This window comes from Osmerus eperlanus, chromosome 26 (assembly GCF_963692335.1).
Source record: "Osmerus eperlanus chromosome 26, fOsmEpe2.1, whole genome shotgun sequence".
NCBI lineage: Eukaryota > Metazoa > Chordata > Actinopteri > Osmeriformes > Osmeridae > Osmerus > Osmerus eperlanus.
Window position 1 is genome coordinate 9,192,772 of NC_085043.1, and position 25,405 is coordinate 9,218,176.

The following is a 25,405-nucleotide window of genomic DNA, read 5'->3' on the forward strand; positions in this document are numbered from 1 at the left end:
TTACTATTTCCTAATTTAAGGTCTAGGATCAAGGAGCAATGACGTGAGAAGAGCGAGACAATTGTCAAGAAAATATATTGGCCTATCCTTTTAAGTGACATTCCAAACCTGGTAGTGCAAGTAATTTTTGTTGCCAATAACCTGACACAAATATATTGTGCTCCGCGCTTAACAACGCCGATGCACTTTTGGAGAGACAGCACCGCGGCGCTGAGTGTCTTTTCTGTTACGGTAGAAAGCCTTCACGCTCTAAGTGAATGCGATTATGCAAGCTCCATGAGCAAGACTAGTGCTGCTTGACCGGTGAGTAGATGCCAATTAAAAGATATAATTCCGGTTGTCTGGTAGGCTACTGTGGAAGCTAAACTCAACAGCTTCACAGTCGTTGCTAAATACCTACCATTGTTTGCACTTTTTTCAGATAATAATTAAAAAAAATCGTTTCCCTGTCTTTCCCTGTCCCTGACAATTTTGGCATATTTAACAAAATTCATAAAATGACCCAGATAGCCTTTTAGAAGCCGTTAGATGGATTTCAAGGAGCATTTTCCTTTACTTACCTCTACTTAGCCTACCTGTGGTGAAAATCACTCATTCAACCAGTTTGAATAGAGCAAATTATCTCCTGCCTACTCCAACTCCCCTGCTTTTGTAGCATATCACAAAGCTAAAAGAAAAATAAACAAAGGTGTCTGCAGATTTCAAAGACGAAATTGTAGCCAAGCACTGACAATTTATGTCACATCTCCCTGCTTTGTCACAAGCACATCTTTGTAACAATGCTGTTCATAAAAAGACGGAAAATCAGTTTGTCAATGTAAAATACAATTCGCTTTATTTTAAATCATCTGAAAGTGCACGTCTGTAGAGAAAATATGAGGCGTTGTATACAAATTGCACCATTTTAGACCATTCTGGGTAAGAAAGTACGAAATGTTTGAGAAATATGAAAAGTTCTCGTAAAACGCACTAGAGCGTAGCCCTTGTTTCATTAGTGATATCCGCCACGTCATCACGATAACGACTTGTGTGAGATAGTATTAACATAAACAAACAGAAAAACATGCAACACACAAAATTAAAACATAATTGGATCCTGGTGAGGAGGAAAACGTAAATCTAAAACTGCGGCTTTAAACACACAAAACAAAACCTCAATTTGCAGTTACCATGCTGGTATTTCCTCCCTGGACATCACGCACGCACAGCCCTGTACCGTGTTCCACTTAATAATAACGTGTATAACTACACGATCACATACCAGTTCCGTGTTCCTATGCACAGATACTACTGTGCAATGTCGACTTGAAGAAGTGTTAATAAATCTAAAACAAAATAAAACCATCTAGGAACATCTTCCTAAACCAAAGACCAACAGAGGACATCAACGTCAACAAATTCCTTAGACAAAAGTAAATCATGCATAAATAGGTCTATTGCATATGTGTTTTCAATAGTATATTGAAATATATAGTATGTTACTTGAAGATGGCATCATCTTGCACCTACATCCGAAACAAGAAAATAATGATAGTGATAGTTGGAGTCCCAGAACCATTGACTGTTAGTGTTACCAGGAACTGTTGTCAGTATGTTCATTTGAGTTTAAAGGTAACTAATATACATAGTATTAGCTGACATTCAAACAGTATCACCTAAAACATGAACAGATTGTCAGTTATAATAAAATTATGGAAAAACATATATCACAGAATAACCATTGTCTTTCACATCACAGTCATTTGGATCAGCTTTTGACAAAATTGGAAGGCTTCCAAACTTCTACTTTTATAATACAGATGGAAAATATTTATCTGAACCATGAACTATGGAAGTGTCACAAAAACAGATCCTTACAACTCCTAAGCTCCACAAAGCGAGCAGACTTCAAAGATTTCCTTAGACACAGAATGCCTGCCGCTCTAAAAGGCCTGCATTACGGTTGAAATGCACATATAAAAGGTTAATCTCATTGAATTGTCGGGTTATGTTTTTTTTTAAACGTATTAGTATCTCCATAGCCACAACAGTTCAACTGGGCGGGAGGTTAGGGTCAAACCACAAACACACTCCACAGCATGAAAGAACACAAGATGGCAAAAAAAAATAAAAAATACTTGGGAGCATGACCCACTAAGCACTGAAGGTTGGACATTAAAAATAACAAAATGTAAAAGCTCCATTATCGTTTTCCTTATCTCCCCTGTGTTCATCCCTCTAAAATCTACCCTGTATCAGAGTCAGAAATTGCAAACCAGATTCATGGAAAATCACTCCCGTCGTAGATTACTGGCTCCTCGATGGTTAAGTGGTACAGCACTTTCTTAGAGATGAACCTGTGAGAATGGCCAGAGATGAAAGTATGAAAACACGAGGCATAAAAGAACCAAAATCAATACATCAAAGAGCTTTTTTCTTTTATCAGGTTTGGAGTGGTGATGGTTAGAAGCAAGCTCGTCCAGTTGTGAGTGACGTACCGAGAGAAGGAGTTATCAAAGATGAGGGTGTAGAGTCCGGGATTCCTGACTTTCAGCTGGCCTTGGATGGTCTCTTTGTGGGAATTACACCGGGTCAGAGGAATCAGCACCTGAGAAAAAAGGATTCATATCAGCATTTACAGGATTCTCACACCACCTCACACCGTCTATTTATAATTCCTTCGTGTGTTTTGGGTTTGTGCGTGTGAAATAAATAAAAATGATGTCATGAATTCTTTGACGTCATACTTTTCAATACAGAGTTTCACGGTAGAGAAATGAACTGCAGAGCTTCATAACGACCGTTCATTAGAACCAGGTGTGCTGGAGCAGGGAAAAACATGGAAAACTTCCAGGACAGTGGGCCCCGAGGACCAGGATTAAAGAGCACTGTTCTATGGTCTTGATTCAATCAGACGTAATGTAATCTTGCTCACTGAAGCATCCCCGTTTTTACCCCCTTGTGACTTTGAGGAAAAAAAACGACCTCTATCCTTACAGGTGACATTATTCTCTCAAAATATAGGATTGAGCTCAGCTGGCGAATAAAGCTTAAAATCCTGAACGGCACGTAAAGGAAAGAAAGAAAAACAGACATTTGACCTTCCCAGAGGGCGCTGTTCTCTCATTTACATTCTGGCCTGGGGTGAGCCTCAAATTTACATTTACATTTAGTCATTTAGCAGACGCTCTTATCCAGAGCGACTTACAGTAAGTACAGGGACATTCCCCCCGAGGCAAGTAGGGTGAAGTGCCTTGCCCAAGGACACAACGTCATTTGTCATGGCCGGGGAATCGAACCGGCAACCTTCTGATTAGTAGCCTGATTCCCTAACCGCTCAGCCATCTGAGCCTACCTTGGACTGCTCCACCTGGGAGTCGGCAGTGTCGCGGTACACCACGCTGAAGGAGATGCTCTTGGGTTCGGACGAGAACACCCACTTGATGGTGGGGCCGGGGTTGTCCACGGCGATGGCTACGACGCTGTAGCAACTGGACTTGACGAAGAGCTCCCGGGAGCCGTCGCCAAACTGAGACACGTCGGTGAGGCCGAGGGGGACGACCAGCCTGCGGGCACAGCCAGGCGTCACACACAGCGGAACCGTCTAACAGGCTTAGACAGTATGGGTGTCAAGAGGGTCTTGCGTTCACGGGGGCCTAAACATGTCGCCTAGCTCTTACAGTAAACGTCACGTACAGTATATTCATGTGTGGTTGATCTAGGACTGTGACTGCTGTCGTTTAATCTCATAAAAGGCTTTGCTGACAATAACTGGGACAGTGGGTTCACTTTGAGTTGCTTTCGATGGGAAAACAAACAAAAAAGCGACTAAAATGCACATGTTCACTCACGTTAGTTCCCCACATTTGAGAAGGTTAATCTCTGCATCCTGCACCGTGGGGACATTTTCTTCCGGGTCATCAGGGGTCAAGTCTCCTGTGCCTCTGTAAAATGAGAACATACGATCTCTAAAATCACTTTTATGTACACTATATCTAATAATGTGATATAAGAATAAGTCTTCATCTAGCAATACTTATCGGAGAATATAATGGTGTTATTCCAAAAATATGTGATCGTTTTAAATATAATTTGAGGCAGAAATACTGGTTGAGATCTACCCTGGAGTGGTATAAGTGTGAGATTATAATATCGAGAAGCGTAAAAAAAGCGTGCAGAGATTGCAGAGGCATTTCTCACATTCTGATTGGATAATACCCCACCTCCAGTGGCATTCACAGTTATTACGTTCCCCAGGGATCACCTTGTAGGCTCAGCGCCGCGATAATGACTTTTAACTACAGTACAACCCTACCAGTGTGAATGCCACCAGAAATGACTGTGTGCTTTTTCCCTCTGTTCGTTCTAAGAGCAGGGATTGTAACCCTTGCCCACTAGCTAGCTTTTTGGCTGGACGAATGGAATTCTGTACGAAGTGGCGTGATTGGTCGAGTAAAAATGAATATGAATGAAATGCTTTTGCTCAATACATTACAGTCAAATGAGCACTTAAGAGATTCACTGTAATTACAGTGGGTGTGTGTGTGTGTGCAGGTGTGTGTGTGCAGGTGTGTGTGTGTGCAGGTGTGTGTGTGTGTGCAGGTGTGTGTTTCACTTACATGTCCAACGCTCCTGGGGGCTTTGCTTCCCGTTCCCCCTCCAGGGAACCCCCTGTAGTTTGGGACATGGTATCGCTGTCATAGATCCCATTTACGTCCTCCTCCGTGATGATGTCATACACCCCATCATCGGACTTAGGGTCCGACACTGCACAACAAACACAAGGTTATGCCTGCAGCAAGCGGGCTAGCAACATGAGGTTTGAGATGTCCTGTACATATGTATACTCCAGGCCAATCCTATTGAACTGAAACGCTCTTTCAAAACTAGGCCACAGCTGGCAAGTTTGGATTTTGTGCCGTTTTCATTTTCAATTTATAGTAAAAGCAGAAAAAGCAGAACTGGAATTCACAAGGTTGAGCTGTGATGACCACCATGACCACACACACTTACTTTTCTTTCATATGTAACTGCATGATTGGAAGGTCAACTTGGGAGCACTGTAGTTGAGGAGTGCTTTGATGTACCCTATATGTAGGCTTTTGTATTTTATAGTCTAGTATCTATGTTTTTTATTTCTTGCTGTGAAAACCAACTGTCCTCTGGGGCACAAGCAAAGCTGGAAGTTGACTTTTCATTTAGTCAGAATATAAGGTACTTCCAAAGAATGGCAGACGTTTCAGTCCTCATTCCGCAGGAAGATCAGAATAGCCTCTCAGGGTTTGTTATGGGTTCCCCATTTCACTGAAAACCACTTCCCAGCTTTGAAAGAGCCTTCCTGCGTTTGTGTCCATTGAAAAGAGTGATGGCGTGCGTGTGTGTGCGTGTGTTGCTGTGTAAATGCATCGACTACAAACTGGGGACTCTATATTTGCGCCATACAAACAAACAAACAAACAAACATGCATACGTGTCCACAGATCCAGTTCTGATGCGTGTTTGTTGATCCATGCATACATCATACCTGTGACCCTGGGGGTGGGTTTGTAGGGGGCTGGTTGGGGGTGGGGCTGAGGCCCGGCCTCGAGGGGAGGGGGATGGGTTTCCGAGGGGCTCAGCTCAGCCTGGGTGAACCTCTCCACCACGGCGCTGTGCTGCGTGTAACACTCCCTACAGCAGCGTTCCTTCTTCCCACTGTGCTTGGTCGTCACAAAGTTGTTGCTGCAGTAGTAGCAGAAGATGCGGCCGCAGAGTCTGCGCGGACAGAGCACAGGCGAGGGTGAGGAGACGACGTCGGCCTGCACTACATTTCAGAAAGCCTACATGCGGTAAGATACACAATAACATATCACAATAATATACACATGACTGTATCTGCGTTACAGTCAGTCTGGAGTCAGGTGGCTGAGCGGTTAGGGAATCGGGGTATTAATCAGTAGGTTGCCGGTTCGATTCCTGGCTGCGAAATGACGTTGTGTCCTTGGGCAAGGCACTTCACCTACTTGCCTCTGGGGGAATGTCCCTGTACTTACTGTAAGTCGCTGTGGATAAGAGCGTCTGCTAAATGTAATGTAAATGTACATTGCAGTTTGTGAACTGTGTAAATAAAATCCACATGCTTCATCAAAGATTCGCCACTACATGCCATCATCGGCCTTGTACAGGACCATCACACAGGTGTGTTTTACAGAGCCGTAGGCCTCCAGGGGCCCCACAGCCCCCCCCCCCCCTGAAGCCAGAGCCCACCTGCAGTGGTGTCTTCGTAGCCACCAGGTGAAGTGGCCCTGGCAGCCCAGGCAGTGAGTGGCCTCCTTGTCCACCAGCCACCAGCGTTCCTCCGCACGCTGCTTCTGTTCGAACTCCAGAGCGTCTGACTTCTGCCACAGAGCGTCTTTATCCCTGCCAAAGACACACACACAGACACACACAGACAGACAGACACAGACACACACAGACAGACACACAGACAGACACACACACAATGTTGACCACGGACCTACACGAAGGTGTGACATGAGAAACGCGCACAGAGCAATTTGCAGTCGCGTATACGGTGTTTTATACACAGCATGTAAGTCTGTTGATATTAGCGAGGATATGTCAGTCCAGGGGTACATTATTCATACTTTTGGAGCATAGCTATTCTGCTCGATTAGGCTCAAGCAAGGGTTCTGCGAATCATATCTGTACATTTATGAGTAATGGAGGAAAATGCACATTCCTAAGTTGTTTATCCTTATTCAGTTACACTCGATATTTTCTCCACCCTGCTGTTTTCATTTACGGAGGCTGAAGATAATCTTGCAGATGAGAGATGAACGCCCAAATTATGGGAGTAAATGAAGCGAGTAAGCAAAAAGACACAAACAAAACTATTGGGGGCACTTCAGGGGAGCAGGCGGATTCTGAGAATATCTGCTCCCCGACCGGGGATGAAGGCTTAGTGAATCAAACCGCAGAGACATGTATTCATGTCACACACCACACACATGCCTGGTAAGCAGAAAGTAGATCATTTCCATCTTTCCTATTACCTATCTCATTTTTTCCAACCACTTTTTTCTGCTATTTGCTTTTCTGCACCATGCTGCTGCCTCGATCACCATATCTCCTAGCCCTGGCTGTCTCTCACCTTTTTCTCCGACTGTTACAATAAAAACAAAATCTGAGCTGAAACTCAAAAGCCTCACGTCTGTCATTTAAGAGTTTTTTTTAAGGGCTGCCTGTCATAGCCGGTATCTGCACTGCCTACAAGATTTTCTGCTTCCAGAAATCTTCAGGCAACTAGACTTAATGTGAATAAAACATTTTGTAAAAAGAAATATCTAGTCTGTAAGATGTTTATCGGTTTCTCTCATCCTTGAGAGAGGAGGGTCAGCGGAGGAACGAGCGCATACTTGATCAGCTCAATGAGCCGCTCCTCCAGGTAGCTTTTGGTTCTGCAGAGGTCATCGATCTCGGCGGCCATCGTGAGGTTCTGGTTCTGGTTCGAGGCCTCAGCCCGCTCCAGTTTCAGCTGCAGCTCGTCACGGACCTTCTGGACATCCGACAGAACCACCTCCGTGCTGACAGGAATAATGTCGCAAAAGAGCGATATTATTAACACGTGAGAAAGACACACCTAGACTGCTGCTGCATGGGCAGAAATGTGTCACAAGAAACTGAATTTGGATCATTTGAATTGCTGAACTTGAATAATGGCATTAAAAACTTCTTAATCTTAGTCTTAATCATATCATTTGATGTTGTATTGTTGAACATAATAGCATAATTCATCAAGTTGATTTTAGTTTGGAACTGAATTCCAATAAGCACACCTGATTCAAATGAATGGTTAACAGGCTTCCACAGAGCTTGATAACGACCATTAATTTGAATCAGGTGTGAAACATCGAAAACATACATGAGAGAGGCCCCTGAGGACCAGGATTGAACCCCCCTAATGTAGAGGCAGGAAATGTCTGATCATTTATTTTATCCATTTTTATTTGTGGCACTTAATCTTTGTTTAATCTCGTTTACTCGTTTCTGATTGGACGGGGCCTCAGGACCTTACCTAGCAACAGAGTCTTTCAGTCTCTGGATCTCCTCGTCGCTATGGCGAAGCGAAGCTTCTGATCGCGAGGCGTGAGCATCTTTCTCTCCGATGAGACGGAAGTTCTCCACATTTACACTCTTCGTCAAAGAAACAGAACAAACATTGTGTTGGAAAACAACATATGCAAAGGTCGGCTTCATTAGAACGTTCCTCTGATTAAACTTCCTTGTTTCTGTACCACTGTATCAGACAGTGAATGGATATGTTGGAAGCCTACAGAGGGTTTATAGTTAAACTGGTAAACAAGTGTTCCAGTAAAGCAAACCACTTCCTGTTTCACATCATCTGTCAGACAGAATCAAATCATAATCACCCTGCTCTTTGTGATTACGCACGGTTTGTGGAAACAAAACGCTTATCGACATGATATTCATTCATCCCCCACACACACCTGTGTGCTACTTTCTGTCCTCCTTCCTGTAATGAAACCCCCACGCTTTCTCCCTCGACAGCTGTCTGAGTGTCCCAGTTTGTTTTGAACCCGTCGTGAACACAGTCACTGAGAACACGGTGAAGATATCTAGATGGATAGATGATGAAGATACAGACCTCTAACTCGGACACCTTGGCCTCCAGACTCGACACCTTCTGCTTCTCTGTTTGCAGCTGTGCTCTTGCATTTCTCAGCTCCTCATTTACATTCTTGATGGAGAGAGAAAATAACATGAAATGATGATGGGTTTTGGTGGAGGAGCAGAGTGAAGAGGTGTCATGCTGATTCAGTGCTGAGTGATTAAGCCCCGGGGAGAACAGCCTTGTGAAGAAGCGATCCAACTCACCTTGATTTGGTTCTGAGAATTCATGCTATCCGAACTCATCTGGAACTTCACGGCCTCCATCTCCTCACGGCCGGAGTCCTCGAGCATCTTCACCTGACCCTCGGCCTTCTCCAGCTTCTCCTGCAACTCCAGCATGGTTGCCGGAAGGTTCTCCGTCTGTCTCAGCTCCTCGTGGAGGCTGAGGTTCTCCTGCCGCAGGGCGGCCAGGCAAGCCTCGATTCGCTCCCCCTCCCTGGTCGTCTTCTCCTTCAGCATCTCCATCTCGGTCGCCCCGCCTTCCCAGTGTTCCCTGGCCTCCTCCTTCTCCGCCGTCAGTCTGCAGATCGTCATCCCCAGCTCGGCCATCTCAGTGTTCGCCCGGTGGAGCCCCTCCCTGGTCTCGGTGATCTCCAGCTCCAGCCTCTCGTTCTGGGCCTTCAGAGTCGCCAGCTGTTCCCTGCCGGAAGCCTCCGCGACAGCCAGCACGGCGCGAGCGGCCTTGTCCTTGTCGTGCTCCTTGGCCAGCGCCTCCTCTCGCTCTCGGCACTGGAGCAGTTCGGCCACGTGCTCCTGGTTGAGTGCCTCCGTCTGGACTTTGAGCTGCTCCGTCAGGGTCCTCAGCTCGTCCCTCTGGGACTCGGTCACCTCCAGCTGAGCCTGGATCTTCACCCTCTCCTCCCCGGACTTCTGCAGATGCACCCTCAGGTCCAGAACCTCCCCCTGGAGCCTGGACACCTCCTTGACGTTCACCTCCAGCTGGCTCTCTGCCAGCGTCAGCCTGGAAGCCGCCTCTTGGCTTTCCTTCGCCTGGGCAGAGCTCCTCTCCAGCTGGGCCTTCTCCACAGCTTGCGTCTGTGAGGTCACCCTCTGGATCAGCTCCGTCTGCCTGGCACAGGTGTCCTCTGCCTGAGCTTTGGCCTTCTCCAGCTCTCTCTCTCTGGCCTCCAGGTCCTCCATCCGGGCCTGGAGCTCCACGCAGTCCTTCTTCTTGTTCTCCAACTGGGCCTCCCTGTCCCTGAGACGCTCCTGGAGACCCGCCTCGCTCCTCCGCGAGACCCCCAAGCTCTTTTCCAGCTCCCCGATCTGCCCGTGGATGGCCCTCAGTTCTTCCTGCATGGAGCCCAGCGCCGCTTTCACCGTGGCCTGCTCCTCCCTCAGGCTGACGTTCTCCTGCTCCAGGCGCTTGGCGTTCTTGTCGGAGACCCCGGCGGTCATGGCGGCCCTCTGAAGGCTCTCGTCCAGGGCACGGTTCTCCTCGCGCAGCCTCCTCTCCTTCTCGTCCACCGTGACCTTGGCGTCGTCCAACTGGCTTCGCAGCTGCTTGTCCGAGGCCCGCAGGGCGGCCACCTCCGCCTCCAGCGCCGCGCGGTTCTCCGCCAGCTCCTTCTTCAGCTCCTCGTTCCTCTTCGCCGCGCTCAGCAGCTTCCCGTTGAGCTCCATCAGGTTGGTGCACTGGGTCTTGTAGTCCTCGGTTTTCTTGGCCTGATCCCTGTGGCCGGCCTCCGTCTCAGAGAGGCTGCCGCTGAGGCGTTCCCTCTCCGCGGTCAGGCTCTGATTCTGGGCCTCCGATTCCTGGAGCCTCCCAGCGCTGGAGGCCAGCTCGGCCTCCGTGTTCCTCAGCTTCTTCTTCAGTGAGAGGAGCTCCCTTTCCTGAGATTCCTTGACTTCTGCTGCACTCTTCTGCGTCTCCTCTTTCTCTTCCTCTGACCTCCTCCTGGTCTCCTCGGCCAGCCTCTCCTTCTCCTCCAAAGCACGCTGGAGGTCCTGAAGTTGCCGCTGCAGGTTGCTGGCTTCCTTCTCCCTCACCGACAACGCCTCCTGCAGATTCTCAATAGCGTCGAGTTGATCCTTGGCCTGCTCCTCAAGCTTGGCTTTCTGCTCGGCTGAAGACGCTGCCAGCGCTGCACGTTTGGTTTCGGCCTCTTTCGCCGCCGCCTCCTGGCCCCTCAGCTCCTCTGAGAGTCTCTCTGCATGCCTCCTCCTCTCCTCCCCCTCTGCCACGGCCTCCATCTTCCCTTTGTCCGCCTCCTTCAGCTTGTCTAGGAGGTCGTGGATCTTCTGTGCCGAGTCAAAGTAGCTGGCTGCCTGCTGCCCCTTCTCATCCAGCACCCCGTCAAGCTTAGCCATGAGCTCCGCGTTTTTCCCCTCGGCGACCAGCAGCTTTTCTTGAAGTAGGCGCTGTTCTGACGCCCGGGCGCTCTCAGCCGTCCGGAGACCCTCCAGCTCTTTCTCGAGGGCCTCCTCGCGCCCCTCCAGGGTCCTGAGCGCCCTCTGCAGGCCCGCTTGCTCCCCCTGGGCGGCCAGAGACACGTCCAGCTGCCTCTGGAGCTCCACCACCACCCCCCTGAGCTCGGCCGCCTCCTCCCCCAGCTGCTGCACCCTCTCCAGCAGCTCCCGCTGCTTCAGCTCCGACTGGTCCAGCTCCAGGCGGAGGTCGTCCACGGCGCTGACGTCCGCGCCGCAGGCGGGGAGGGACTCGTTCAGCTCGCTCAGCATGCCCGTCCCGTAGTCGGGGCTGGATGGGAACTCGTGCGCCTGCTGAGGAGAGATGGCGAGGGGGCAAGGGGGTAGGGGGGAGAGGGGGTTGGTGGGAGTGGGCAGGGGGAGAAACGCATTCTGTTCTTGTTCTATTTTAACATGACTTTAATTAGATTTTTTATATGTTATTAGAAAACACAGTGGAGTACTTCGGCTGTTCAGATTAAGAAGTCCCTCTTCTGTATGTGCTTGCTAGTACCTGTGAGTAAGTGCTGGCAAGACTGTTGATGCTGGAACTACGACTAGGGGCTTTCCACATGTGACTCGGCGAATTTGGCATGCCCAGAGTTCTCCTGTAAATCAGTAAACATTGTGACAGAGCTACATTTACATTTAGTCATTTTTTTTAGCAGACGCTCTTATCCAGAGCGACTTACAGCAAGTACAGGGACATTCCCCCTACAGCCGACTACCAATTCAATGGTTATAAAACCTCTAAAACACTTTGAAACCACATTCGTACACAAGATGTTTACGGTTTGGGAAGGGTGGCGTGTGCCCACACAAAAGTACTTGTTTGTTTTGTGATCTGGCAAAAAGCTCAGCGAAAGGGTGATTGGCTACCTAGCGAAAGTTGGCCAGGATGAATCGAGGTCATGACCCCTGGAGGCCACGTCAAACTGGACCTCGTTGAGCTCGTACAGGTGACTGATGATGTCAACGCTGAGGTGGGGTTTCAGGAAGGGGCTGCGTGCGTAGAACCAATCGCTGCGGGCGGTTTAGGAAGTGAGAGAAGGGGGGGGGGGGGAGAGTACACCTGACTTAGAAGATTAAACAGATACACGTGATTATCTTCTGCCTTAGACATATCAACCGCATTTCTATGCACAGTACAACACAAACACAATGCATGATTACAGCTACTTTGCTTCCAGTACGCTAGGTGGGGAACAGAGAGGCAAAAGGATGGAAGTGAAACTGCAGCGGGGAGAGGGGAATGAAAGCTTTTCACAATAGCCAGGGAGGATATGGTAGGAACCTGGGGCGTAGTTACGGACCAAAACCAAACACTCTGAATAGAACCTACTGTACGCTACATGAAGTACTTCCCCTGGTGCTGGAAAGAGCCGGCCTGTGTACGGTAAATGCAGTGTTGGGTTGAGATTCACCTTGTGACCCTCTGGTTCATCAGACACTGTTGCAGAGTGTCAGCCAAGCGCTGGTGGACCAGGGAGTAGCGAATGAAGGCCCTGCCTTTACCCAGAGAGGTCTTCAGCTGAAGGAGAAAGAACGGCTGTGTCAATTATACACACAATTAACTGTTACAGACACAGGAAATTATATGAGATATGAGTAAACACTTTTAAACCCTTTTTTTCTTCCATCTTTGTAATAATGGATCTTTTGAATTTGATATCAGAACAAATTTTTTCCACCAAGTGCCCGGATGCAAATATTAAAGTACCTGTATTTGGATCAGGTAACACCTTCGGCATCTACTAATGAATACCCTGTAATATAACAATGACATCCTCCCTATTAATGATAATTTGGTGGGAAGCTGTTGAGGTGGAGACATGGCACTGATTGCATGTCGGGTAATTATCCTGACCGTGAGGGTGGCAGTGTCTGCTTCATTAGCATCTGATCAAAGAGCAGGATCACTGATTAGCAATCATATGAGTCAGGTGGCTGAGCGGTTAGGGAATCGGGCTGGTAATCAGAAGGTTGCCGGTTCAATTCCCGGCCGTGAAAAAATGATGTGTCTTTGGATACGACACTTCGCCCTACTTGTCTCGGGGGAATGTCCCTGTACTTTACTGTAAGTCGCTCTGGATAAGTGCGTCTGCTAAATGACTAAATGTAAATATATCAGCATCATGCTGTACTCTATACATGTTGTATTACTTTATAGCATGTCAGTGCAGTTGAGTGCTTCACACCAATGGGCCACAACTGATTGTGTCTGATAACTAATACTTTAAAACAGTTTTCTGTGATTAATGATATGTAGTGATCCATATGAATGACAATCTGTATACAACATCCAGTAAATGGATAACAAAAGATGACATTTTGAAAGCATTGGTCTGTATACCTCTGGGATGGATTTAACGAAGCGAATTCCATCGTTGGCTCCTTTGATCTTGGCCAGGCATTCACTGAAGTATTCCCAGTAGTCTTTCCTTGTGCCCATAAATGTTGTCTTTTCTTTTTGGTCAAACTAAATGGAATGGACACAGATATTGAGACAAACGCTTTGTTGAATACTGACAAATTGTTAGCCATGGATTTCTTGCACTTTTTATTTTATAATATGGTATTCCCCCCCACCCCCACCCCCTCATCAGACTAAATTTGTGAAGCTTGAGGTACATACTGTATGTGAATAAATATTGTGTGAACACTGCTTTTTACCTGTAACAGGTACTCCAGTTTATAGGATAATTTATGCAGGTTGGAACTGTCGTCTGTGATAGGCTCCCCATTCTCCCTGTACTCTTTGGTGAGCTCTGTAACTGCATCTGAGAGAGAAAAGGTCTCAGAGAGGGATACTGGCAAATACAGCGATGAAAGCCCGGTCGCAAACACATACAAACACAGGCAGACAAATAAGTAAAACCTGACGTGAAAATACTACTTCCAGCTTGAATGTTTACTCAACCTGAAAGACACTTTATATAGGTCCTGGCATCACCCTGTTTCCATAATATGTCACCATTTTGTCTTATAGTTTCCTCTCTGGTGTTGAAGAGAGCACAGACATGCAATTACTAAAACTCATTAGCCTACAGTACAGGCACACCTTTAGAAGACACACACACTACACTTACCACTAATTAAAACGAGACATAAAACACGTAAAAGCTAAACATCTCAAATGTCCAAACCTTCTTCTGCTCCTATCTCTAAACCTATGTTGTCCCTTCTCATTGAGTTTCTATCCTGCACATCTTACTTGCCTCTTATCCACCGCAAAAAGTGGAAGGATGTCTTAGATCGGCGCACCCGTATTAGCTCCCTCTCTCTGCCCAGCTGCATGCTGATCTCTGTACCAGATACAACCCTCTGTGGCCCAGACCAAGAGCCAGGGCTAAATCCAACACGTTCTCCTCATAGGCCAAAATCAGAACGTGCGGAAGAAAATATACTCCTTTTGGGTTGAATTTCAAAGCGTGTGGCCGGTTTGATGTGCGCTGGTTCTGTCTGTCAGCAAGACAATGATCTCTTTTCTGATGCAATCACACAGACCCTCATGTTTTGTTGTACTAACACGCACAAAGGCACACACCCACAGACACAAATGCACACACTCTGCTAACCTACCATGCAGATCTCTGATAATCCTTTGAAGCTGGCTTTCGCCCACTGTAGCCATGGTCTGGCGGACTCTCTGACAGCTAGGTCACAGGGTCATGTAGCCTGCTGAATCAGACAATCACAGTCAGGGACAAAAGAATCTCGTACAGGCTCGCATATTCCGCAACATCTCTCTCGGTCTCCTGTCCATTCCTTTCCTCTCAGTCTAGGACTGTTTACATCTGTGTCCTTCTCTGACAACCACAATACTGCTTATCTGCCTTCCACTAATAACGATTTAAAATAAAACAGTATTTTCAATTCGTAGCCGGCTAGCAGGGTAACATTCTCATTGCCACTATCAACACACTGCCAACGTTAAGTTGTTTTCCTAGTCTTTTAAAGAAAGTTAGCTAACTCGCTAGCTGGTTAGCAATAGTTTGCAATAAATTGACAGCCGTTTTGTAAATATTATAGTTGTATCTAGCAAGGTAACATTACACTAATGTGAACAATACACCTTCATAAATTATCACAAGAACAAAATAATATTTCAGACACAACTTCGACATACTTTAAAGTACTGAAGGCTACAAATAACAATCCGAATAGTTTACTTTCACTTACAAACTTGCTACCCAAGGGATCGGCGGAATCTATTGATTGACAACACTATCTTGCACTAATTTTGCGAGATTACAAGTTTGTGTCGGTGGTGGGTGGGAACCAGCGAGAGACAAATGTAGTTTGGTTGTAGCGTAGTCTCTGGAAGTAAACAGTGGAATCACGTGACGACATGCTCCGTACTTGAGCTCAACCTACATATCAACACTCAGGTTCAAGGAACGCTGAGCCACATGATTCAAGTTGTAAAACCTACCTGGCACTGTGGTTCGAGATATCTGTTCAAGTTTCACACATTTACAGCTGACAGACAGTTTTTCCAACATTTTCATGCAGTTATTTCCTTTTACAGTAGATACTGCAAACACCTCCGAATGTTTTAAGTGGTCACATTTGAAACTACAGCAATAAATAAAAACCGGTTACAGTGGGCTAATGCATTTATAAAACTACATTTTAGTTTGGAGAACTTAGTCAGAAAGTCAGAAAAGTAGAAAAAAAAGGACGCCACAGCCTAAGGCCTGAGGCCACACGCCACAACCTGTGGCATTGGTCTACATATTACAATACCTCCAATGACGTGTCCAGTCTGCAGCTTGTGACATTTAAGGAAACTTCCTTTTCTCACTTTTAGGGGTATAATACGCACAACGCATAACAGAAAATCACAGAGGAGCCAATACACCTATCGACAACAGGTAGTTTCACTATTTTTATGTTCCTGTTTGTTTTATGCACTTTCTGTATGATTCATTATCCCATTGCCTATTTAATTGCAGTAGCTGATGGTGGAATCATTGCACAGTACTTGTGGACATTGATTATTTAGGCATTCAATTTCACAATCAATTTTTTGTCAAACATGTCTGCTTTCTACATCACCTTTTCAGGGTTTTTTTTATAACATTTCCATGGAGAACAGTGAAACAACTCTGGCATATGAAACTGACTATGGAGACCAGGTCTGTGACAAGGAACAGGTTGCCAAGTTTGGCTCAATGGTCACCCCTGCCTTTTACTCTGTTGTCATCATCTTGAGTCTGGTTGGCAATCTTTTGGTTCTCATAATCCTGGTTCTGTACGAAAACCTCAAGTCTCTCACTAACATCTTCATCCTCAACATGGCCCTGTCGGACTTGTTGTTCACCGCGAGCCTGCCCATCTGGGCGGTTAACGACATCTGGGGATGGATTTTTGAGGAGGTCACCTGTAAAGCCATCACTCTGATTTTCTATGCTGGGTTCTACAGCAGTATGTTGTTCCTGACAATCATGACTATTCACCGCTACCTTGCCGTGGTTCATCCTCTGTCCGACCTTGGTGCACAGAAGGGCTGCTATGGGTTCGTGTCCTCCCTCATCATTTGGATTGTTAGCTTTGCTGCAGCAATACCAGCGCTGATTTTCACGGATGTCCAGTTGAACCCGCACACAGACTTGTGGCACTGTGAATACGAGGATGTCTGGTGGAAAGAAATCGGTACCTACCAACAAAACTTGTTTTTCTTGTCTGCCTTTGCAGTTATGGGTTTTTGTTATGTGAGGATATTGGGGAAAATTCTCAAGTCAAGATCACACATGAGGAATAGAACTGTGAAGCTCATTTTCAGTATTGTGGCCGTATTTTTCTTGGGTTGGACTCCGTATAATGTGGTTATATTTTTAATGAAGATGTCTGACTATGTACTTATTGAATGTGAAGACAGCACAAATCTTGATTACGCGTTCTATGTGTGTCGACTCATTGCATTTTCCCATTGTTGTCTCAACCCTGTATTCTATGCATTCCTTGGAGTGAAGTTCAGAAATCATTTGAAAGTAATTTTGTCGAAAGTTTTTAATCGGCAAAGCACAGATGTTTTACAGAGCAGAACGGTTAACGTCTACTCAATGGGATCAATGTACTGAGTGTACGTTTTCAGACAGTGAGTGTCACACAAACAACAACAATTCTACAGAGCTTCAGGAAACATTTTAAAGAACATTGTATTGGTCAATAGTATCACTTAAAGTCAATAAAATCCATAAATTAGTGGTCAGGGGAAGAATGTAGAAACAGTAAAAACTGAAAGACGCCGTTGAATCCCATGCACCAGTGCTGAATACACATACTTAAAAGCACGTAGCCTATTGTACGCCCTAGCAACAAGCTGTAATCATTATTTTGGTTTAGTAAATAGTCGATAAGCATCTGATTCCCCGTGTCCACGGGTACAGAGACTGAGGGCGCTTCCGAATAGTACGCTCCCTCGTGCCCCTCAGTAACTGGTACAGTAGATAGTGTACATACACAAGACTAACGGTAAGTTAAAAACTTGCTACTTTAGAAAACATTTAATTCAAAGTAATGTTAAAGTAGAAAACAACTTTTCGAAAGAGGATTAAGTGTTGATTGGACTATAACCTTTGTGACTGGTTTTCGTTGTAGAAAACGTTTAAGATCGTTAAGGCATAATTTGTTTTTCTTACCTTATTTGTGAAATGCAAAATGTCAAAGAAATTTCACTTTTTTTCAGATGTGTTCTGTCCGCAAGATCCTTAATATTTTAATCGGAATTAACGTCATAAAAATCTCTGATACATTCTCTGAGGGCAATTACCCAGGGTTTGAGCGGTCTTGTGGTTCCTTGTTGCCTGACCATCTTCCATTTAGTGTGAGTCCCGGAGAAGCACCATTTAGTGTCAGGCCATTATATGTCAATGCTAAAAAAGGTGAAGAGGTTCCAGGTGAATACTATTTTTTTGCCATTGATGTAAATCAAAGTGTTTAAAAGAGTGTGTGTTGAGAATGTACCCGAGACTCGTGGGTAGGCTACTATGGATACCTTGAACCATATCACGTGCATTTCTACTTCAGTAAAAGTCTGACTTTAAATGTGCTCATGTATGAAAAATAAAATGTGATATATGATCAATGTCAAACTTGACTTTCAGTGAAGCTTAAATCTGAAACAACTGCCATGTTTATGGGATTCATGTTGGATGCCCGAAAATCATCAGATGTGAATGAGCCCTCAGTTGGCAAGTTCAAGGTTAACAGTTTTACGACATTGCTAAATTGTTATGGGCTTCATGTAAGTTTGTACATAAATACATGCGTTCTATGCATTTTGGTATTTTTTCTTCTTGTCACCAATTTCGTCTTCCAACCGCATCCATTTTTATAGGCCAATAATATCAGATGATCAATGTTGGTAAAATTACTGTAATCATATAAGAAATACATATCAAACTTGCATTGTTACTGAACAGAATATAGATCTACACATGAATCAGTCTTTGATTGATTAAGGCTGAACTTTCTTTCCTTCTAGGGTTCAGCTGTTTCTCAGAAGGACCAACTTGAAAAGACAGAAGTCACTGTAACATGGATCGCACCTGAAACTGGAACTTTCTATTTTCGGTAAGCACTTAATTACAGTATCTGACAAAAGTTTTATGCTGACAAACTGCTAATATAAAACAACAAAAGACAACAAGACTGTCTAAAGACCAGTAAACTGAATCATGTCAATTGTATCTGTATTTATCTGTATTTCAGATTTTTTCAAAATCATGCAATGTGATCTGTTTCAGGGCTGCATTTGTACAAGATTATGTAACATTCTGGAAACCAAATGATATTGTACTAGCTACAACTCCATCTCCTAGTAGCACATCAACATCTCCCATTACTACGTCAACATCTCCCATTACTACATCAACAGCTCCCATTACTACATCAACAGCTCCCAGTACTACATCAACAGCTCCCATTACTACATCAACAGCTCCCAGTACTACATCAACAGCTCCCAGTACTACATCAAAATCTCCCAGTACTTCATCAACAGCTCCCAGTACTACGTCAACAGCTCCCAGTACTACGTCAACAGCTCCCAGTACTACATCAACATCTCCCATTACTACATCAACAGCTCCCAGTACTACATCAAAATCTCCCAGTACTTCATCAACAGCTCCCAGTACTACATCAACATCTCCCATTACTACATCAACAGCTCCCATTACTACATCAAAATCTCCCAGTACTTCATCAACAGCTCCCAGTACTACGTCAACAGCTCCCAGTACTACATCAAAATCTCCCAGTACTTCATCAACAGCTCCCAGTACTACGTCAACAGCTCCCAGTACTACGTCAACAGCTCCCAGTACTACATCAACAGCTCCCAGTACTACATCAACATCTCCCAGTACTTCATCAACAGCTCCCAGTACTACGTCAACAGCTCCCAGTACTACGTCAACAGCTCCCAGTACTACATCAACAGCTCCCAGTACTACATCAACAGCTCCCAGTACTACATCAACATCTCCCAGTACTTCATCAACAGCTCCCAGTACTACGTCAACAGCTCCCAGTACTACGTCAACAGCTCCCAGTACTTCATCAACAGCTCCCAGTACTACGTCAACAGCTCCCAGTACTACGTCAACAGCTCCCAGTACTTCATCAACAGCTCCCAGTACTACGTCAACAGCTCCCAGTACTACGTCAACAGCTCCCAGTACTTCATCAACAGCTCCCAGTACTACATCAACAGCTCCCAGTACTACATCAACATCTCCCAGTACTTCATCAACAGCTCCCAGTACTACGTCAACAGCTCCCAGTACTACGTCAACAGATACCAGTACTACGTCAACAGATACCAGTACTACATCAACAAATGTAAGATAAAGATCTTGATAAAGATTGATATACAACACAGTGTGTTACTTGTCTCAATGAGAGTAGAGATGGAAACAGACAAACATACTTGTACCCAAACATACTAAAAGGATGTGCCATATTACAAAGTTTCTAACTGATTTTTCTCAAATTTTACAGGAATCACGATCAGGCGAAATCCCCTTGACCATCTTTGGCTTTGGAGGCTTTGGATTTATAGTTGTTATAGTTATAGTTGTAAGAGGTAATTAGTCATATTAATATTACGGTACAGTATATCATATTCACTTTCTCTTATTTGTTTTGGAATGATTTTGTCTATTGCGTTTTGCACTGTAATGTTTGCAAAAGCCAAATGTTTTAGATGTGTACATTTTTGGTTTTGTTTGTTTTGCACTCGTTTATTGGAATCCTATGTAAGATCTTGAAGTTTTTTTTGTTAATCCTGAGGATCTTCAATAAACCCTTGTTTTGTTCGACCCCGGTGTCCTCGCACTATTTTGAGCTGTCCCGCTGAGGGCTGTGTAGCCTCTCGTGGCGTCACATGCACCTTTCATGATAGTTTAGAATCAAATTCATGTACCGGACAAAAGTTACCTAAGTATCTCACTGGGTCGGGCGCGGTCCAAATGGGCCAGAGCATTGTTTATTTTGTGTTATCAACAGTAGCAAATGGCCTGCTTGATGTCATGTGTTGTGACAACATTGTACTGCTTTCTCCTATTCTGTTTGCTCTGTCATTTATCTTCCTCCTGAGAACAAAGTTGGTTAATGATTAATTATTATTCTGAGTCATGCCTAAACACACCCCTCACACACTCCACTTCTCCAAGTTGCATACCTTTGAGCTGATTATGACGCTCTTCTGTGGAAATCTGTTATCAAGCTTCAACTACAACAAAAACAATTGCTCAAGTCAAACATTCCCATTGGAGTGAAAAAACAAATATATGTATATTGCATCTGGGCAATGTGGTTGGTAGAATAATGAAGGTCTTGTGATCATTTATAGACTGTAACCATGGTTATTTTAAACGAAACTGCACTGTTGCACTATCAGTAATATTGCACTATTGCACTTGTCTTAGGTTAGTATAGGTTTATAAGGTTAGTATAGGTTATTATGTGTATTTAGAGGTTTAGTATACTGTATTGAATATGGTATATTATTGTATATTAGGAGGTTTACTATATTTTTACATTTACATTTAGTCTTTTTTATTATTATTTATTTTTGCTTATCATAGATGTAATCTATGTTCTGTGTACTTATATGTCATGTTATGCCAGGTTGCTTTGCTTTGTCTTGTCCTAAGAATTTCAGTGCCCAGTCTGACCCTGTGTTGTTCTGTGCATCTGACAATAAAAGACTTGGACTGTGCAAATAAAGCGTACCTGCTCCCTACTGCTTGAATTCAGTGTTGTTGTGCTAATATACACCTACTCAAATAATTATGGAAAAGAAAATCCAGATTAAGTAATATTGATTAATATCTGTAAAAGCAAAGCTTTGAAACCTTCTGTACATTACACTCAATAATAGTGAATGATTGACAGAAGCTGACCCATTCAGTTTACTTCCTCATAGTAACAAGGCCGTTGACATAAACAGATTAAAACCGTGGAAAAAAAAGTTAAAACCCGTGCCAGTTAGGTAGTCTAGTTATTAATTCTTACAAATGTTGTACATCTGTTCAACAAAAGTCAACAGAGTAGTTTAATATATATTTTAATTCAGCCAATAACAAAACACATGAACAAACCTTTTGCAGCCACTAAATAATTTTTACTCCCATTTAAGAGTACCAATCATTCTAAATAACTTGTAAAACAAATCAAGAGAGAATTAGTGCAAACTTGTACACACAGGAGGGGACATTTTGATTGGTTGAATTTAAATAAACTGAGTTTCAGTCATTTTATTAACACGTAGGTCAAAGTTTAGATTCAGGGTATACAAAATATGCATATTAATCTACATAAGGATATAACCAGTCTAAGAACTCAGTAACATATCAATTATAACTTTTTTGAAATTACATTCCATTTCATTTAAGTGCAGTCCCTTCCAAAGCCATAAAACATATGCTACCATTTTCTTAGAACCATACAGTGCAAAGGACAAAGTATCAACAAATAGATAATCTTATAAAATTCATTTTGTGCATCTCTATAGAAAACTTTGGGCCAGGAACAAAAACCCACAGCGCTTGCAATCACACAATCACTCTGGATACCAGTGAAGATGACTGCAATCAAACTTTCAGAGTAGGCTGATGTAGAACACGTCAGAGTTGACCAAAGTCATGTCGGCATTTGGAAGAGGAGCACACAAGCTCTAGTTTGACCTGTTTAGCCCCATCCGGACGCTCTGACACCGTCTCAAGAAGCGAGTCCACTGCTCCCGATCTCCGCTAGGGGGAGAGGAGCACGCCTGGTCCTTATCAGGCGTGCCGACTTGTAACCTGGGTTGTCAGATCAGTTCTGTTCAGCTTACGCACCCATGCTGCTCTATCCTCTCCTCTGCTGCCACTGGCAGGATGAGGTGGGAGATGCGGCTCCACAGTCCACTTAACTTGTCCGTGTCCATGCTGTCGAAGGAAGCCGGGTGGTCTGAGGAGAGGAACTTGTCCTTGAGGTGGTCTTCCACCATCTCCTCCACCTCCTTGAGGTTGTGCTCATGACCTACCGCCTCCTGGGGGAGCAGCACGGTGAAGATCAGCGAGGCCCGCTTGTAGGCCGCGTTCTCGTGGTCGCAGTAGCGGTAGAAGATGATGGTGGAGCCCGGAGGCAGCTCCTCGAAGCGGTGGATGACGGCCACGGGCTTGTCCCCCTCGAAGGCGCGCCGGAGCTTGTCGTCGATGTCGAACTTGACCTGGTTGCTGTCCTGGCCAGCCATGCTGTCTCCGTCGATCTGGAGGACGGAGCCGTTGAGGGCGGAGGAGAGGGCGGAGGCCAGACCCTGGGCCAGGCAGCGCAGCGTCCTTTCAGCCCCGCGGCCCGCAGTCAGGATCAGGCTGGCTGGCTCTTTGGGATGGGCTGTCTGGAGGTGCTTCGTTAAGTGGATCCTGCTTCTCCTCCACAACTCTGGAAGTTGACGGGCGAATTGGGCCTCGAGGTGAGATAGATGAGCCTCAAAATTAGCTGGAGGGGTGGCTGGATGCCCTGCATCTGCTCCAGGTTGATGGGCTAGCATTTGGTAAGCCAGGATACCCAAGGCAACTGTTACAAGAGCCAGAACGATTTTCAAAAGCCTCCATACCATACACCCTGTCAGGACAAGAGAAAGTTTTAACCAACAGAAGATGACACATGCAAGAATGTACACCTTTTCTCGTCCACTAATGTACAAACCGACCTTTGGAAGATGGCACAGACGGTTGCTTGGTAACTGACAATTTCCTTTTAGCTTCAAAACAAGAAAAACAAAAAAGGGGGATTAGAGGAAAAAAAACACACTATAAATGTATTTACATACTTATTTCACTAGAGCAGAAAATTTCAGTACCTTGCTTTTGGAGTTTAGTGGTTTGGGGAGATTTATTGTTCAGCTGATATTGTGGCGTGTGAGAGGCATTCAAAGTGGCATATACTGTTCTCTGAGGACCTGAACAGAGATTTGCGATTCATCATATTGCATTTGGGTTCAAAGATAACAAAATAACCAACCTTTGTCCTACTTCAAATGTAGTCCTGGCATTTTGAAACAGCGACGAATGACAAATATGAAAGTAATTACAAGTGGACTTCACTCTTCCTTCCATTTTCTGTCTGTACTCTGACATGGTGCTCCTTGCAGTCTCCACTTGTCTGGGTCTGGGAGCAAACTTGTCCGAGACAACATCTTTATTTAAAGGTTCACCTGAAAACAATCGTTTAAGAATCAGGAATATGAAAAGCATGCAATCAAATGGTCTTTCAAGCACTATTTATCATTCATTATTCCTTGAACCAATAAGATTTTTTTTGTACCTGTCTTGATTCTGAGCAGGTCTGGGACTTGATTTTGTGTACGAACAGATCTACGACTTTGGAGACTCTTAACTGTTGTGTCTAAGGTCATCCCCCTCTTTAGGAATTCATCTTTGGACCCTGTCCCAGGACAAAGAGCAGAAAAGTCCGTTTTCTAGTGTGCAACTTCAATGGCTGTAGGCCAGAGTGAGTCAGTAAGAAGTGTCTCACTTTTTAGGTCAGAGGCAACAAGTAGAGAATCATCTTCTGCACTCATCTCTTGGTCATCATTCTGTTTCGGTTTGTCGTCTTCATTTGTATCCTGGACATCCATCTCGTCCCCACTGCCATCAGCCGCTTCTTCAACCTCCAATTTACTCTTCTTGCTGGGGGACTCTGAGATAGGAAGATTGTTATCAGCTGTCAGTGATCCACCGGTCAACATGCTAGCTAACGGGCGGACAAACCACTTTTAAAAACTAAATAACCAGAAGGCTACTTGGTATTACCATTTTCCTCGTCGTCTCCGGAGCCGTTGACTGCAGTGGGTGGTATTTTATTCTCTGCCTTCTTGTTTTGAGCCCTTCTCTTGAGTGGACCTCTTGGTGTTGGCTCAACGTAAACTAGTGTAATGCAATGCGATACATAAATAAAAAGTCATTGTGACTCAACGAGGCCGGGTGCCACAATAAAATCATGCGTAGTGACATTTTAGTTAAGTAACTAGTAGTTAACTAGCTACAAGTTGCGTCAGGCAGATACAGTTTGCTAAACCCCAACTACATCGCCAACTAGTTCAACTTGTTACTTAATGTATCAAAAGTTAGTCTAACTTTCTAACTTTTACCAGCATAGCTAAAGCTATAACTACTATTTAACGTACCAACCTAACGACTGACTTAATACAAACCTTTGGATGATTGTCTTGTTAATATCTTTGTCGAAGGTTGGGCAACACTATTTTGTAAAACTTTAGAACTCATGGTGTCAGAATTTTTAAAATAAAAATGTTAACTAGCGTGTGACTCCAGACCAGTTGTTTCAAGTTGAAAAAGAAAAACGGAAATTGGTGGTAGTAGCTAGCTAGCTAGGTCCAGCTTCCGTTTCGACTTGCCACAGGCGACCTTGTATGGCAGTGTTAACAGTTGTCTCTGTAACGTCTGTGTTTTCACAAAAAATAAGCATTCTTCAAGAGTATCGTTTAAAATATAACACCATTAAAGGTATTCTACAGACCCAACTGAGTATTTTCCACCTCGTCGGAATGTTCTTCTATGGTTTTTAATAGCGGTTAACATCCAACGAGACAGTTACATTACTGCCACCCTCTGTGCCGGAATAAGTTTTGGGCCAGAATAGTTGCAGGCTAATAGTCTAGCTACATCATACAACTTGCCCGGTTCCCTTAATAAACTAAACAGACCGGCCACACAATGGCATACATTCAGCAACACTCAAAACTATAACATAATGCACAATGCAAAACTGTAAAGGGATATATTTAGCTTCATGTACAGCACTGTTTCACGTGCTTTTATTTTGA

General features: G+C 44.6%; 4 protein-coding genes across 5 annotated transcripts; 2 read left to right on the plus strand and 2 right to left on the minus strand.

Annotated features, from left to right (window-relative positions):
• Positions 1–814: 814 nt before the first annotated feature.
• Positions 815–15,269, minus strand: fyco1a (FYVE and coiled-coil domain autophagy adaptor 1a). 2 transcript variants are annotated; one of them, XM_062452859.1, is made up of 18 exons: positions 15,241–15,269; positions 14,641–14,739; positions 13,732–13,838; positions 13,412–13,537; positions 12,483–12,589; positions 11,938–12,081; positions 11,573–11,666; positions 8,857–11,373; positions 8,627–8,719; positions 8,036–8,154; positions 7,377–7,544; positions 6,226–6,378; positions 5,504–5,733; positions 4,599–4,746; positions 3,831–3,923; positions 3,335–3,545; positions 2,478–2,587; positions 815–2,336 (listed from the first exon to the last, which is right to left on the minus strand). In XM_062452859.1, the coding sequence occupies exons 2-18, from the start codon at positions 14,690–14,692 to the stop codon at positions 2,261–2,263; spliced, it is 4,548 nt and encodes a 1,515-aa protein (XP_062308843.1). In that variant the 5' UTR covers positions 14,693–14,739; positions 15,241–15,269; the 3' UTR covers positions 815–2,260. The 2 variants fall into 2 exon arrangements, with proteins under 2 accessions (XP_062308843.1, XP_062308842.1); XM_062452858.1 differs by having other exon boundaries at positions 15,188–15,247.
• Positions 15,270–16,137: 868 nt separating this feature from the next.
• xcr1a.1 (chemokine (C motif) receptor 1a, duplicate 1) lies at positions 16,138–19,216 on the plus strand. Its single transcript, XM_062452881.1, has 4 exons — positions 16,138–17,963; positions 18,171–18,310; positions 18,551–18,639; positions 18,813–19,216. Exon 1 carries the CDS (start codon positions 16,149–16,151, stop codon positions 17,142–17,144), a length of 996 nt encoding a protein of 331 aa, XP_062308865.1. The 5' UTR covers positions 16,138–16,148; the 3' UTR covers positions 17,145–17,963; positions 18,171–18,310; positions 18,551–18,639; positions 18,813–19,216.
• Positions 18,212–20,355, plus strand: LOC134012728 (uncharacterized). Its single transcript, XM_062452269.1, has 4 exons — positions 18,212–18,268; positions 18,891–19,201; positions 19,266–19,911; positions 20,071–20,355. Exons 1-4 carry the CDS (start codon positions 18,212–18,214, stop codon positions 20,161–20,163), a joined length of 1,107 nt encoding a protein of 368 aa, XP_062308253.1. The 3' UTR covers positions 20,164–20,355.
• A 1,430-nt stretch (positions 20,356–21,785) lies between these two features.
• Positions 21,786–25,262, minus strand: LOC134013103 (torsin-1A-interacting protein 2-like). The gene is made up of 8 exons (XM_062452877.1): positions 24,773–25,262; positions 24,372–24,485; positions 24,094–24,258; positions 23,884–24,003; positions 23,651–23,773; positions 23,420–23,518; positions 23,270–23,320; positions 21,786–23,181 (listed from the first exon to the last, which is right to left on the minus strand). The coding sequence occupies exons 1-8, from the start codon at positions 24,843–24,845 to the stop codon at positions 22,400–22,402; spliced, it is 1,527 nt and encodes a 508-aa protein (XP_062308861.1). The 5' UTR covers positions 24,846–25,262; the 3' UTR covers positions 21,786–22,399.
• Between the last annotated feature and the right edge of the window lie 143 nt (positions 25,263–25,405).